Source organism: Pituophis catenifer, unplaced genomic scaffold (genome assembly GCF_029215685.1).
Source record: "Pituophis catenifer annectens isolate HBS135680 unplaced genomic scaffold, rPitCat1.0.hap2 SCAF_3, whole genome shotgun sequence".
In the NCBI taxonomy this organism is placed as follows: domain Eukaryota; kingdom Metazoa; phylum Chordata; class Lepidosauria; order Squamata; family Colubridae; genus Pituophis; species Pituophis catenifer.
Window position 1 is genome coordinate 50,901,072 of NW_027256883.1, and position 12,625 is coordinate 50,913,696.

A 12,625-nucleotide genomic window follows, 5' to 3' on the forward strand; every position below is an offset into this window, starting at 1 on the left:
ACTATCAGCAGCCAACTCTTGCTCATAAAGTGAAACCCTTTAGCAGAGAAGTCATTTAAGCTCTCCAGAATGAAGCAAAGGAGCAGAGTATCTGTTGCTTGTTAAATCAATTACCAGAACAAATAGACAAAGAAACTAGTCAGTTTTCCGAAGCTGCTTCTTTTCAGGAACAGAGATTAACATTTTTCCTTCCAAACAAAGCTGAATAGGGAAAATTATCTCATCACTAAACACAGGATTAAACATCACCAAGCACAGAATTAAACTTCACCAAAAACCAGTTTTAGACCAAAAGTCAGAAAGGATATGTAAACTCACGTTTGAATGTCAATCTTTCTAGCTAGCCAATAAGCCTTGCTGAATGTCACTCATCTTGGTTCCTTGTCATTAAAAGCTTCTGCTTCGTTATTCAATTATTTCTTCAAAGTGCTGATCATTGTACCATGGCTGGAAGAACTCCAACAGTATTTCCTCCCAACAGCAGTGTAAAAAACTTAAAACAACCCTTCCCCTTTAAGAAAGTCAGGCCCCCCAAAAAAACCAATAACCTGCGAGAAGCTCTGGAACCGGAAGCGACAGTAAGTCTAGGCTACTGCCAAGAATGTAATAAGGGTTAAAGGAGAGGCAGTTTCTGTAAGTAGGGCAATAAAGATTAGACTAGGAAACAACACCAGAAAGTTGTAATTCCTTACAGGATTAACCCTGTAAAGTGGAAAAAAACAAAAGGAGATTTCTTCTAACAACCGGTTCTCCGAATTGCTTAACTACTTAACAACCGATTCTACCGAACCGGTGTGAGCCGGTAGAATCCCATCACTGCCTGCTAGGAATTAGATAAGGGTCCACAGAATTCAAGGGAGGGAGTTGGCCTTGTCCACTTGTGGGTACATAAGGATTCTAGATTTATTCCCCTTTTAACTTTGCCCCTGGTTCTGCCACTCCTTCGACACAACGTAATACAACAAAGCCTACTAACGCTTTTCTGTGATCCAGCTCTTTCTGTTATTTCTAAATACTCAGAAATCCAAACGAAAGTTCAAATACATTTTGATATTTCAGAGTTTATCTTATACTTTTAATCAATTTGCACATTGATTTCTGTGCATCTCCTAACTTGCAAATACAGAGATATTTTCATACTCATCGTTGTTTCAATCCTGTGAAATGCTTTAGGACCATAATGGCGAACCTATGGCACGTGTGCTGGAAGTGGCACGGAGAGCTATCTCTCCAGGCATGCCAGCTGTCGCCTGTTGTTCTCCTGGCTGGTCTTCGTGCGCGCAGGAGCGCCGGAAACTGGAAGAGCAGCTCTCTGGTGTACATGTGTGTGGCAGGAAGCTGAGCTCCCGGTTTCTGGCACGCACGTGTGTGCCGGGCAGTTGGTCTTTGTGCGCGCATGCATGCCCGAAACCAGAAGACCAGGTTTCTGGAGCATGCGCTCCAGGGAGCTGCTCTTTTGGTTTCTGGCGCTTGGTGCTGAAAAGGTTTGCCAACACAGCTGTAGGATATAGATGGGTAATCGGTGCATGCAAGATGCATATAGTTTCCTGGGACTGTATTGATGATCCATAGGGGTCCACCAATGAGAAGGGCCAACATTTTTTGCCCAGACTTTTTTCAGGGAAAGGGTTGCAGAGTTTTAAGGGGCAAATGTGTGGTTTAAGTTTTATCCCTACCAAATCAGATTTGGTTACTTTTTCCTTTGAGAGGTTTACAGGACAAAATGAAAATGTTAAAGCACCCATTTTGCCAATATACTGTCCCCTAAACACAAAGTCTAAAATTGTCAGCTGACTCCGATTATGTTGTGACATCATCAACCATATCCTTTGTCCACTTTGGGCAGAGCCTATGAACAGAGTATATCCTTAGGGTAAAAAAGAAATTTATTTCTCCATTTGTAGTTTCCATAAAGTACTGTGATGTTACTGGACATTTCTATAAATATATGGTATATATATTTTATAATGTAGATATCAAAGGATATATCACAAAATTTATATATAACTATATTTTATCACTCCAAAGCATTGTTATTGATTATTGTTTTTAATTTCATTTAATATCTGTACATTTAACAGTTTCTATTTTTTTCTTCTATTCATTTTTTGTATCAGTGATCATTCAGGATATGTACGTCCTCAAACAGTGGAGCCCAAACCTCTCAGCTTAAACAGTGATATTTCATATTTTGGGGTTGGTGGTAAACAAGCTGTGTTTTTTGTTGGACAGTCTGTTAGAGTAAGTAAAGTCTAATATTGCTTAATTAACCTGGATTAATAATAGTCTGACTTCTGCAAAGAAACAGATTGTAAATACATGGGGAATGGGCCAATTGTCCGTTGGTAGAAGACAAAGTTTGCCAGGCTGTATTTGGGGTGGTAAAGAAGATTTCAGTGTCAAAATATAGTACTGAAATAACATATCTGCAGTATTTGTGTGAGAACTGTGTTGCTGGTATGGGGTAATAAGTCTTTCCCTTGCTATGTTTTTATATTTCATAGAATTATGAAGCCAGGTTTATTTTCCATTGAGTGTTATATTTGAGAAAGTACATAATCTTCATCCAGTGCAGTTTTGGTGATGTAAATTTCCTATATCTGAGTGTTGACTGCTAGAATTGCTTCCAATGTAACTTTGTTTTTGTTTTGTTTTTTTTTAAAAAATATCAGATGATAAGCAAACCTGCAAATTCTCAAGATGTTCACGAACTTGTCCTTTCAAAAAAAGATTTTGAAGAGAAAGAAAAAAACAAAGAACCTATATATTGTAACTATATAAGAAATAGAAAGGTAAGACAATAGTAGTATTTTAATCATTGGATTAATGCCACCTTTGAAACAGTCCTTTCACATTTACAACCTGCTAGGAATTAGGAAACCAAAGTATTTAATGAAACCATAACTTTCATTTTCCTGATTTCAAAATGAATGAAAGCTAATCCGTATCATTGTCTAATTTAATCTATTTTTTTTAAAAAATTCCAATAGCCATCTGATTCTTCCCACATTGTTAATTTCGATGAGCGATTTCTGCACAAGCTTATTTTGGAAGAGAAAGACAGAGACAGTTTTACTGCTGTTGTCATTACTGGAATTCAGCCTAACTATGTAAAATACCTGAAAAATAATTTTGATTATTGCATAAAACAGTTAAAGTAAGTATCTTATGTCTCTAAGCTTTCAAGTAATTTGATCATATCATACTTCGAATTTTTCCCCCTGTACTTCTAAACCTAGAAATTGCATTATATAGTATATAGTATTTTAGAGTATTAAATAATAGACGAAAAGTTTTAGTTTTATTCTATTTTTGTAGTTTTGCTTTTAGTTGAAATGTTATGGGGTGGGGATTTTTTATTAACAGCAAGGACTGGAATTTATATATAATCTTTCTGGCTTCTATATACAAGTTTTATTTTGTTTTATATCTTTAAAGTATTCAGTGGCCTATTAAAAAATCCTGCAGTTCTTATTTATGGTTAATGAATTTTATGATTACAGACACATATATCATTACTATATCCATGGACCAAAAGGAAACATAACTAATTTGCCAATGGAAGAAAACGTTTTCAATAATATGGTTATTGAGGTAGGATCTCTCGATATTGGAAGTAAATCAATGAACATACTTGTTTTACTTGTTCTATATATTACCTTAAGCAGTATTAGCGATGAATGGAGCACTTTCATCCTCTTCCTCCATAGTCTAGCCACCAATATATCCCTCCAAAATCTCTCCATTGATTTAGGATCCGAGTGGGATAATTAATGTGTAGAATATATTTTCTTTTTATTGTAACCAGGTCTGAGAATTTTGGTTAATGGGTGCCATATAAAAGCAACTAAAAAAGTATGAACTATGTTTTACTGGTCAAGATACAAAAGAGAGTTAAAAGGCATTGTATTTATGACCATTCATTTAATGACCATTCAAAGTTACGGCACTGAAAAAAGGGACTTAACAACCACTTGTCACATTTAACAACCATTGTAGTATCTGTTGTGGCTCCGTTACCTGAGCCGGTGTTATCGGAGGGAGAAAGCTCCGAACATGAAGGAGAGGAGTTGGCCAGGCCTCCCTCTCTAGGACCCTCCTCTCTGGCAATGCCTCAGGTGTCTCCTGAAGGAGAAGAGATTGGCCAGGAGCCAGGTATCTCCTCGCAGTCGGACAGTGACGGAGATAAGTCTTGGCTGGATCCATGCCAGCATCGGAGAGGCAGGCGCGCACAGCAGAAGAGGTGTGCAGAGATTAGGCTGAGTCACTGGACCACACCCCACAGGGGATAAAAGGGGGTGAGGTGGCCATTCAGACTCTGTGATGGACAAAACAAACTACTAGCGAGTCACATTGTATCTTTGAAACAACGTTATCTGCCTTGGATTTAATACGGACTGGACTTGACAATTTTTGAACTGTGTATCTTGTTTGGGTTTATCTGTTAGAGGAACAACCCCTCCCTCTATGACTAAAGTTCTTGGCAAGCAGCTACTGGGTTGCTGCCAAGCCTCTTATCGAAAGAATTTGTTGTCTGCCAGTTTTATTTAACCCCTGACTATCAGTTTCTGTGCGTGTGTGAGACGGGGACAGAACAGTATCCTTGTGATCACAGGATCAGAATTCAGGCACTTGGCAACTAGCAGGTATTTAAAACAGTTGCAATGTCCTGGGGTCATGTAATCACCATTTATGATGTTTTCCAGGGGGCTTCCAGCAAGCAAAATAAATGGAAAAGCTGGATTGTCTTAGCAACTGGCAAAAAACATAATAAAATTGGTCACTACTCTCTTAATGACCGTATCGCTTAATAACAGAAGTTCCAGTCCCAATTGTGATTATAAGTTGAGCACTACCTGTAGTACTCTTGTGTTTTAAAAAGTGCCTTTTTTGGATCCAGTTCATTAATAACATGTCATAATTATATGATTTATGTAACAGTTCTTTGAAATATTGGCTATAAAATTCAAATTTTAAAGAATAAATTGAGGCTTTTAATTTAATTTTCCTTGCTTTTTATTATTCATGATACCTTTCATCAAGAAATTCATAGACTAACACTTATTATCTGTTTAGATTTCACTGTTTGAAAGGGGGAAAACACCTAAGATTGTGAACCTTAGAGAAATCCAGGATGATATGCAGACTTTATATATAAACACAGCAGCAGATAGCTTTGAGTTTAAGGCTTTTGTTGGAGTAGATGGGATAGTGGAAGGAATTATACGTTACCATCCTTTCTTATATGACAAAGAAACCCATCCTATCTTTTCTTCAGGTGAGTAATTGCTTGGGATAAATGCTATTTATCATTCACATACTAATATAAATTTGATCAGGTTCCCATGATTTTAAATATTATACTACCTAGCATTAGGGGGCATTGTAAAATGCTTGAATTGAAGAACAACCAGGTTTTCGAATACCAATTCTTGGTATAGTGGAGCTATATTAAATATATATTGTGCCATCCTTACTTCTATAATCCAGTAACCTCCACTCTATTGCATACCTGCCACTATATTAGCTATTTCTTTGTTATTTTAATGTATTAGTTGTCTTATTATTTTAATCATTTAATTAATTAAAGTTAGTTTTAATTGTTTTGTCAGATTGTAAACTTCCCAAAGTCGCATGACAGCAAGATGAGTGGTAAATAAATTTAATAAATAAATACATAGGGAGTTGGGGGAGTAGGATTGTTTTTAGGTGAAGATTTATTGGTGATAATTAAAATTATGTAACTTTCCATGAATCATTGATTAATAAGCTACATTTCAAACCAATTTTATAGAACGGATTGTGATTCATCTGCTAGCTCACCCATTCTCAATTTAGTTGGGTCGAGATATTTTCTGTCCTTTAAATAGAATAAATACACTTTCAGTCTAAGAACCCAGACAAAGAAAGGGCAGGCAGATGAAGAAGCAGGGGATGGGAGAAATTTCCAGATCAAGAAAGAATTTGATGATAGTAACAAACTTCTCAGACAGATCTCTTGGCCAGAGAGATTGCAATTTTAAAGAAAAATAAGAAAAAAAAGACTCCAGGGATAGTAAGGGTGATGGCGTGTGAGAATGAGGAGGCAGACTCCCAGCCAGGGTAAAGCAGTTCAGTCCATAGGTGCATGCAAAGCGTTTCAGAAGGAATCCTTTCCAGACACTAAAAAGAAACAAGGAGAGAAATAATTTCAGTCTGCCAAGATTCTGTTCATGTAACTTTATAATAAAGTAAGCTTAGTTCATCTGGTTGTGCTTCTTGTCTAACTTGGCAAGGCTGACACAACTATTGGTGGATGTACAGTACATGCTTGATAATACATTGGCCTCTAAAGCAACAGTACCCAACTTTTTCAAGCAAAATGTTGGCTAATATGCACACTTTAATTATAGGAACCAAGCCAAGTTATACAATACTCTCCTTATACATAAACGTCTCATTTGATTGTGTTAGAAATTAATTTCATTAGCAATTTTTAAAGAAAAAATTTAAATAGGCATCTGGTTTGCAGTTCTTTTCCATAATTTGGAAAACTATTCTATTTTGCATTTCTACCTATAATAATATGAAAATAACTTTTAAATTTAGGATTGAAAGAGAATGATGGTGATGATGATAATGATAATAATGAAGATGAAGAAGAGGAATGTTATATAAGAGAAAAAACAGCCAGAAGGGAAAAAGCTATTTTTGAATGTTTTTGGAATGGAAGATTAATCCCATATACAACTATAGCAGAGTAAGACTGAATTCGTTCTAAAGTTTATACATATACATTTCTATGTTTCTATGTTTCTAAATGATGTCTTTTCCTCCCAAGTTTTGAATGGTGTACTTTGCCTAAAAAGAGAGGGAACGTTCCAATTGAATGTTACAACCGAATATCTGGTGTATTATTTTCAAATGACAAGTTTGAAGTCACCACAAACAAACTGACTTTCATGGAGTTGGAATCAAAGTTAAAAGATAAAAATACACTTTTTAAAAGAATTATTAATGGACAGGTAATATTGAATTTATTTGTTTGCTAATACTGTTTACAGACCTTTAGAAAATAATTACATCTAGTAAATTTTATTGTGGTTTGTGCTTTTATATGGTAAGAAAATACAATCTATTGCAGTTTCAGGACAGCAATTTGAGATTTGAGGGGACCATGGTAAAGTACCTTTTGTTGGTCCGTAGCATTCTTAAAACTACATGGAAGTGATACATCAACTTATTCTTGCCACAAAACTCAAAGATATTTCATTAATGGCATTGTGAAATTTAAAAAGTTATCTTTATCTAATTTCCTGACTGCTGTGAATATCACATCAGAATAATAAATAAATTACTATTGGATAACATTAAACCTACTGGTCAAGAATACTGAGTGAAGAATGCTCATCCAACAATGTTTTATAAATATGTATAAAAGAGTTGAGTGTAACAAAAAGAGGGTTATAATGATTTCTGAACCCTGGAATACTAAGTACAGGCAATCCTTGACTTACTACCACAATTGAACCCCAAATTTCTGTTACTACGCAAGACAGTTATTAAGTGAATTTTGCCCCATTTTATGACATTTCTTGCCACACTTGTTAAGTGAATCACTGCAGTTAGTGAGTTAGTATCATGGTTGTAAAATGAATCTGACTTCCCCATTGACTTTGCTTGTCAGAAGATCGCAAAAGATGATCACAAGTCCCTGGGACACTGCAACCATCATAAATATAAGTTGCCAAGCATCATGTGACCATGGGGATGCTGCAACAGTCAAGTGTGAAAAACAGTCACAAGTCACTTTTTTCAGTGCCGTTGTAACTCAACCGTCACTAAAGAAATTACCGTATGTCGAGGTCTACCTGTATGGACACAAGGAAATATAAATCAAAATTCCTCATCAGACACAATGAACATGTAACTGCCTCTTTAACTTTATTGTCCTGAGCACCTTTTAAAAATAGGATTAGAATTATAAGTATGGTTTTTATATATATACACACACTTTCCACAGGAACAGAGAATGAAAACTGGAGAATTTGCATCATGGCTCAAGAATTGCCATGAAAAGCATGATAAACAAATCAAATTTACTAAGTTTAAAGAAAAAGTCATACGTACTGATCAGGCTTCTAAAGGAAAACTGACACCTTGGGCTACATATGAGGAAATTGAATGGGATGGAAAAATATATAAAGCTGGGCAGTTGGTAAGTTAATTACTTTTGAAAAAACAGGCACTTTTGAGAAGATTGCGTAATGTATATTTGATGGGCTGCGAATTATATTTTCTTTGTTGATTAAATAAGTTAGTTAAATCATTTCTTAAATTGATAAAGTTTGTTCCCCAGCATGTTTCCCAGTAGCTATCCTTGCAAGATAAGTGCGTATCAGACAACTGAGATGTAGCTATTTCTGCCATATTTAGTTGGGAAATTGTCAATGGGGACCTTGGAAGACTTCTTAAAAAAAATGCTGGAGGTCGGCCCTATACTTAGCAATTTAACTGTAATATTTTTAATTCATTTTATTTGTTTATTAATTTTTTATGCTGCACATCTCCCCTGCAAGGTGATTCTGGGTGGCTTACAAGTTATAAAACAAGTAAAAAAAATTAAAATGTTTTTTTTAAAAACTACACAGATTAAAATATTATTAAAAACTACTAAAACCAAAACTTTCATTTCAGTTTCATTTATTTAACTGAGTTCTTTTTATTTGATTTTAGGATTTGCGTGGAGAACAGATGTTCTTAGTCATTTATGTGCAGAAAACTTTAAAAAAAAATTTAAAAAAATTGTTCACAAACTTTTAAGTCCTGGAAAGAAAATCCCAAGATAATTTTAAATTGAATTTTTTTTAGAAACAATCACCTTTCTAACCATTACAAAAGAATAAACAGAGGAATTAATTATAACTTAAAACTCCCTATTATTGAAGCTAGTTGTTCCCTAGCAAAACTCTGCTTTGTATCATTGCCCAAGAGGAGACTTTATAAACTGCATTAGAAAATATTTTTGTTAAAAATTATTTCTGAAAAACTATAATAAACAGAAGTATAATGATGAAAATTTTTATTCGTTATTTACATTCATGACAAAATGTTAGATATTTTTACAAATTATAACAACATAGAAATTATTTTTAGGATTAAGTTAAATCTTTATGTAAATAAATAAATGATGTTTATGTGTTAGGTGAGATCAATTAAAAGAGGTCCAGTACTTCATGGCAGAATTCAACATTTTTATCTATATGGAGATCATGATGGAGATGTCTATGCTACTGGTGGAGATGTTCAAATAGCTTTGGTAAGTAAATAGTTTCAATTTTTAAATTAATCCATTTATATGTTTGATTCAAGCCTGAATAGAAAAAAATGTAACATAAGAACTGTACTGAATCACGTTATTTAATCCAACATTCTATTCCCATAGATTTCCACTTATCCACTTCCAAGCAACTGTATTAAGAAATAAATGTCTCTGTTATGAAGACTTAGCCACCATGAATCAATAGCCTTATTCACCAAACATTTAGCTACTCTAATTCTAAAATGCCACAACTTTTCGTAGTGAATTACACTAGAATCAAAATGGAGTTACATGGTGCAAGTATTGAATAAGTCAAAATTACAGATAGTCTTTGCTTACCGACTGCCTTATTTAATAATCGCTTAGATTAGGACAACACTAAAAAAATACCTTTACAACTGTCTACATACTTACAATGGTGGCAGCATCTCTGTGCTCCTGTGATTAAAATTCACAGGCACTTGGCATCCAGCTAGTGTATTACAACCATAGCAGCATCTCATAGTCATGTGAGTACTGCAATGAAAAGACTAGAAAATTACTTCTGGTCATGTAGAGGCCTTGACTTATGATGTCAACAACTTATGACTCTAATTCTGGCCTCAATTACGATCAAAGTTGAGAACTATCTACAGAAGAAAATGCAGGTGGAAGAAATGGTAAACAAGGAAAGATTTATTTCAGTAGTATTATCTAATAATGAATTAGTTACAATAAGATTGGTGCCAGGTCTTGATCCAAAGTCTTTCCAGAAAACAATACTTATGAAAAGAAACTTGAAAAAATATAAGGAAGAGGAGGAGGGTTTGTAGTTTAAATGTTCACAAAATAAAATAACTCTCAAAAATATCTGATCTTTAAGTAGTATATACCTATGGTAGCAAACAGCTTCTTAAAAACTGATTAATTTTTGTGTGAGAGAAAAATGTTACTTAAGAGCAAAATGGTGCTTGGTCATCACCATCAGAAATATTTTTCTTTTTAATTGCTTATTATTTTAGTCAATTCTTAAAGAGACAATATAAAAATAGTAATAATAAACAAGTTGTAAGTGACAAAATTAGTACTTTAAAATGTCTCCCCAGTTAATACACAGTTTTGTAATCTGTAAATATTTATTAGAAAATACATTAATAAATTGACTTAGAATATAATTTTTACTACAAATAGTTAAAAACCAGAATTTTAAAAATTAAACCATCTTTGATATTGTATTTTTAATTACAAGGGAATATACTGTATATAACTTTATTTTAAATATATTCAAATTTCAAAGATTTCATAAGAAGAGATATGCATAAATATATGTAGATATAGATAATTTTCAACTTCCGTATAAATATATTAATTTTCAGGAGCCTCAAGCATTATACAATGAAATAAAGATCATTCCAATATGCAAACTTGATTGTTCGGTGTCTGAAGCAGTAGTGGAAAAATACATTGAAGAGGAAATGGCTCAGTAAGTTTGTATAGCTAATAAATTATTTTATCAATTTAGAAATAAAAAGTAAACACAAATAAAAATATTAGCCTGTCACCCAATTAAATATTATGTTAAAAATTGATTCATTAAAAATTGACTTAAGCTTCATAGTTTGATTATATCTGAAATAATACATTTGAGGGGAGAACATCTTTTCTCCCATGAAGTGCACTTTTTATTTCTTGAAGCAAGCACCATTTTACATGACATTTTCTTGAATTTTGGTAAATAATTCTTGCTAAGATTACGTAATTTGTACAATTGGTAATAGGTTAATAATAATTAATATGTATAAAACTAAAGACTCCTTTGAGTCAAGCTCAATTCCTTATGACTTTACAAAGATGTCTATTAGCATTATTTGATAATAAAACGTAAGTAGCTTACCATTACCTCTTAACAGATTTTTTTTTCAACTACCTCTAACCCTGAGATTTTCCTGGGGCCTTCTCATCCAATCATTAACTCACTTTAGTCTATTTGAGTTAAACTGGAGGTGACACATTGCTATATCCTGCAGTGGCTAAATAAATTACTATATTGTTTATAATTTTTTAAAAAACAAAATTGCCTAAGTAATTAGGTGCATTTTTTATTGTCTTGATAATTTAATTCATCAGTGTTTTACTTGATTTGTTTGTTTATATATGCAATTTATATAGACTACTATTTCACCAAAGTGACTCTTAATACTTCTTTTCTTACTAGATTTCCTGATAGTCTGTCAGTAACATGGCCTAATGGAGATGAATTATTATCAGATGACATTAAGTGCGCAGGATTTACATTAGGTTAGTATTAATTTCAGAGATAGTTTATTTCAATTTATTTTTCATAAATATGTGGATTGATTATTATTTCAGATAGTAATTTAAAATCTGATTCAATTTATTTGTTTTTCATGTTTGTTGGTTGCTCTGTTTTTTCCCCTTAGGAGATTTACAAGTTGAAATACTGAATAAAAAAGGCGAGCCTATTCAAAAACTTCCAGGACCAAGTCGTGGAGGATCAAAGATCAAAGGATCAAAGTTACTTGTGCAATTTAAGATTGTTTTGCATTGTAAGCATGCAAGTTGTATTTTTCCTACATTATTTTAATGTATTAATATATATTAAAATAAGATACTCAAATTGTAGCCACTCTTTCTTCTACAACAGTAAACCTCATGGGCAGAACATTTTGAATTTGATTATTTATTTAAATAGACATGTATGTGGCAGCCCAACTCTGGGTTGTGGGTGGCCATATAAATGGAATAAATAAATAAATGGAATAAAGAAGGAGGAGGAAAGCCATGACCAACCAATACAGGAAAATATGTTTTAGAATTTTAATATAATGAACAACATGCAGATATAATATACAAATACAGGTAGTCCTTAACTTACAACCACAATTGAGCCCAAAATTTCTATTGCTTGGTGAGACAGTTGTTAAGTGAGTTTTATCAAATTTTATGTCCTTTCTTGCCAAAGTTGTTCAATGAACCTCTGCAGCTGTTAAGTTAGTAACATGATTGTATAGTGAATTTAGATTCCCCATTGACTTTGCTTGTCAGAAGGTCACAAAAAGTGATTACATGACCCAGGAAACAACTGTTATAAATATGAGCCAGTTGCCAAGCGTCCAAATTTTGATCATGTAACCATGGGGTTGCTGCAACAGTTGTAAGTGTGAAAAACGGTCATACATTTTTCAATGCCATTGTAACTTCAGTCAGTCATTAAATGAATTGTAAGTCTAGGACTACCTGTATTCATTTTCATTTCCATTTTTTGAGGGAAAAATTGCAATAAGTGTTGTGTGGCATTACAATTTTGCCTTTGAAAAGGGAGAG

At 33.5% G+C, this 12,625-nt stretch overlaps 1 protein-coding gene across 1 annotated transcript in view; it reads left to right on the forward strand.

Moving 5' to 3' along the window:
- The window catches only part of SMCHD1 (structural maintenance of chromosomes flexible hinge domain containing 1), a 104,959-nt gene that overhangs the window by 12,796 nt on the left and 79,538 nt on the right, over positions 1–12,625 (forward strand). Inside the window, 12 exon segments of the mRNA XM_070940990.1 lie at positions 2,118–2,241; positions 2,673–2,792; positions 2,991–3,157; positions 3,504–3,594; positions 5,077–5,278; positions 6,589–6,739; positions 6,821–7,004; positions 8,003–8,197; positions 9,185–9,298; positions 10,657–10,763; positions 11,496–11,578; positions 11,722–11,847. Coding sequence (XP_070797091.1) covers positions 2,118–2,241; positions 2,673–2,792; positions 2,991–3,157; positions 3,504–3,594; positions 5,077–5,278; positions 6,589–6,739; positions 6,821–7,004; positions 8,003–8,197; positions 9,185–9,298; positions 10,657–10,763; positions 11,496–11,578; positions 11,722–11,847 — 1,664 coding nt within the window.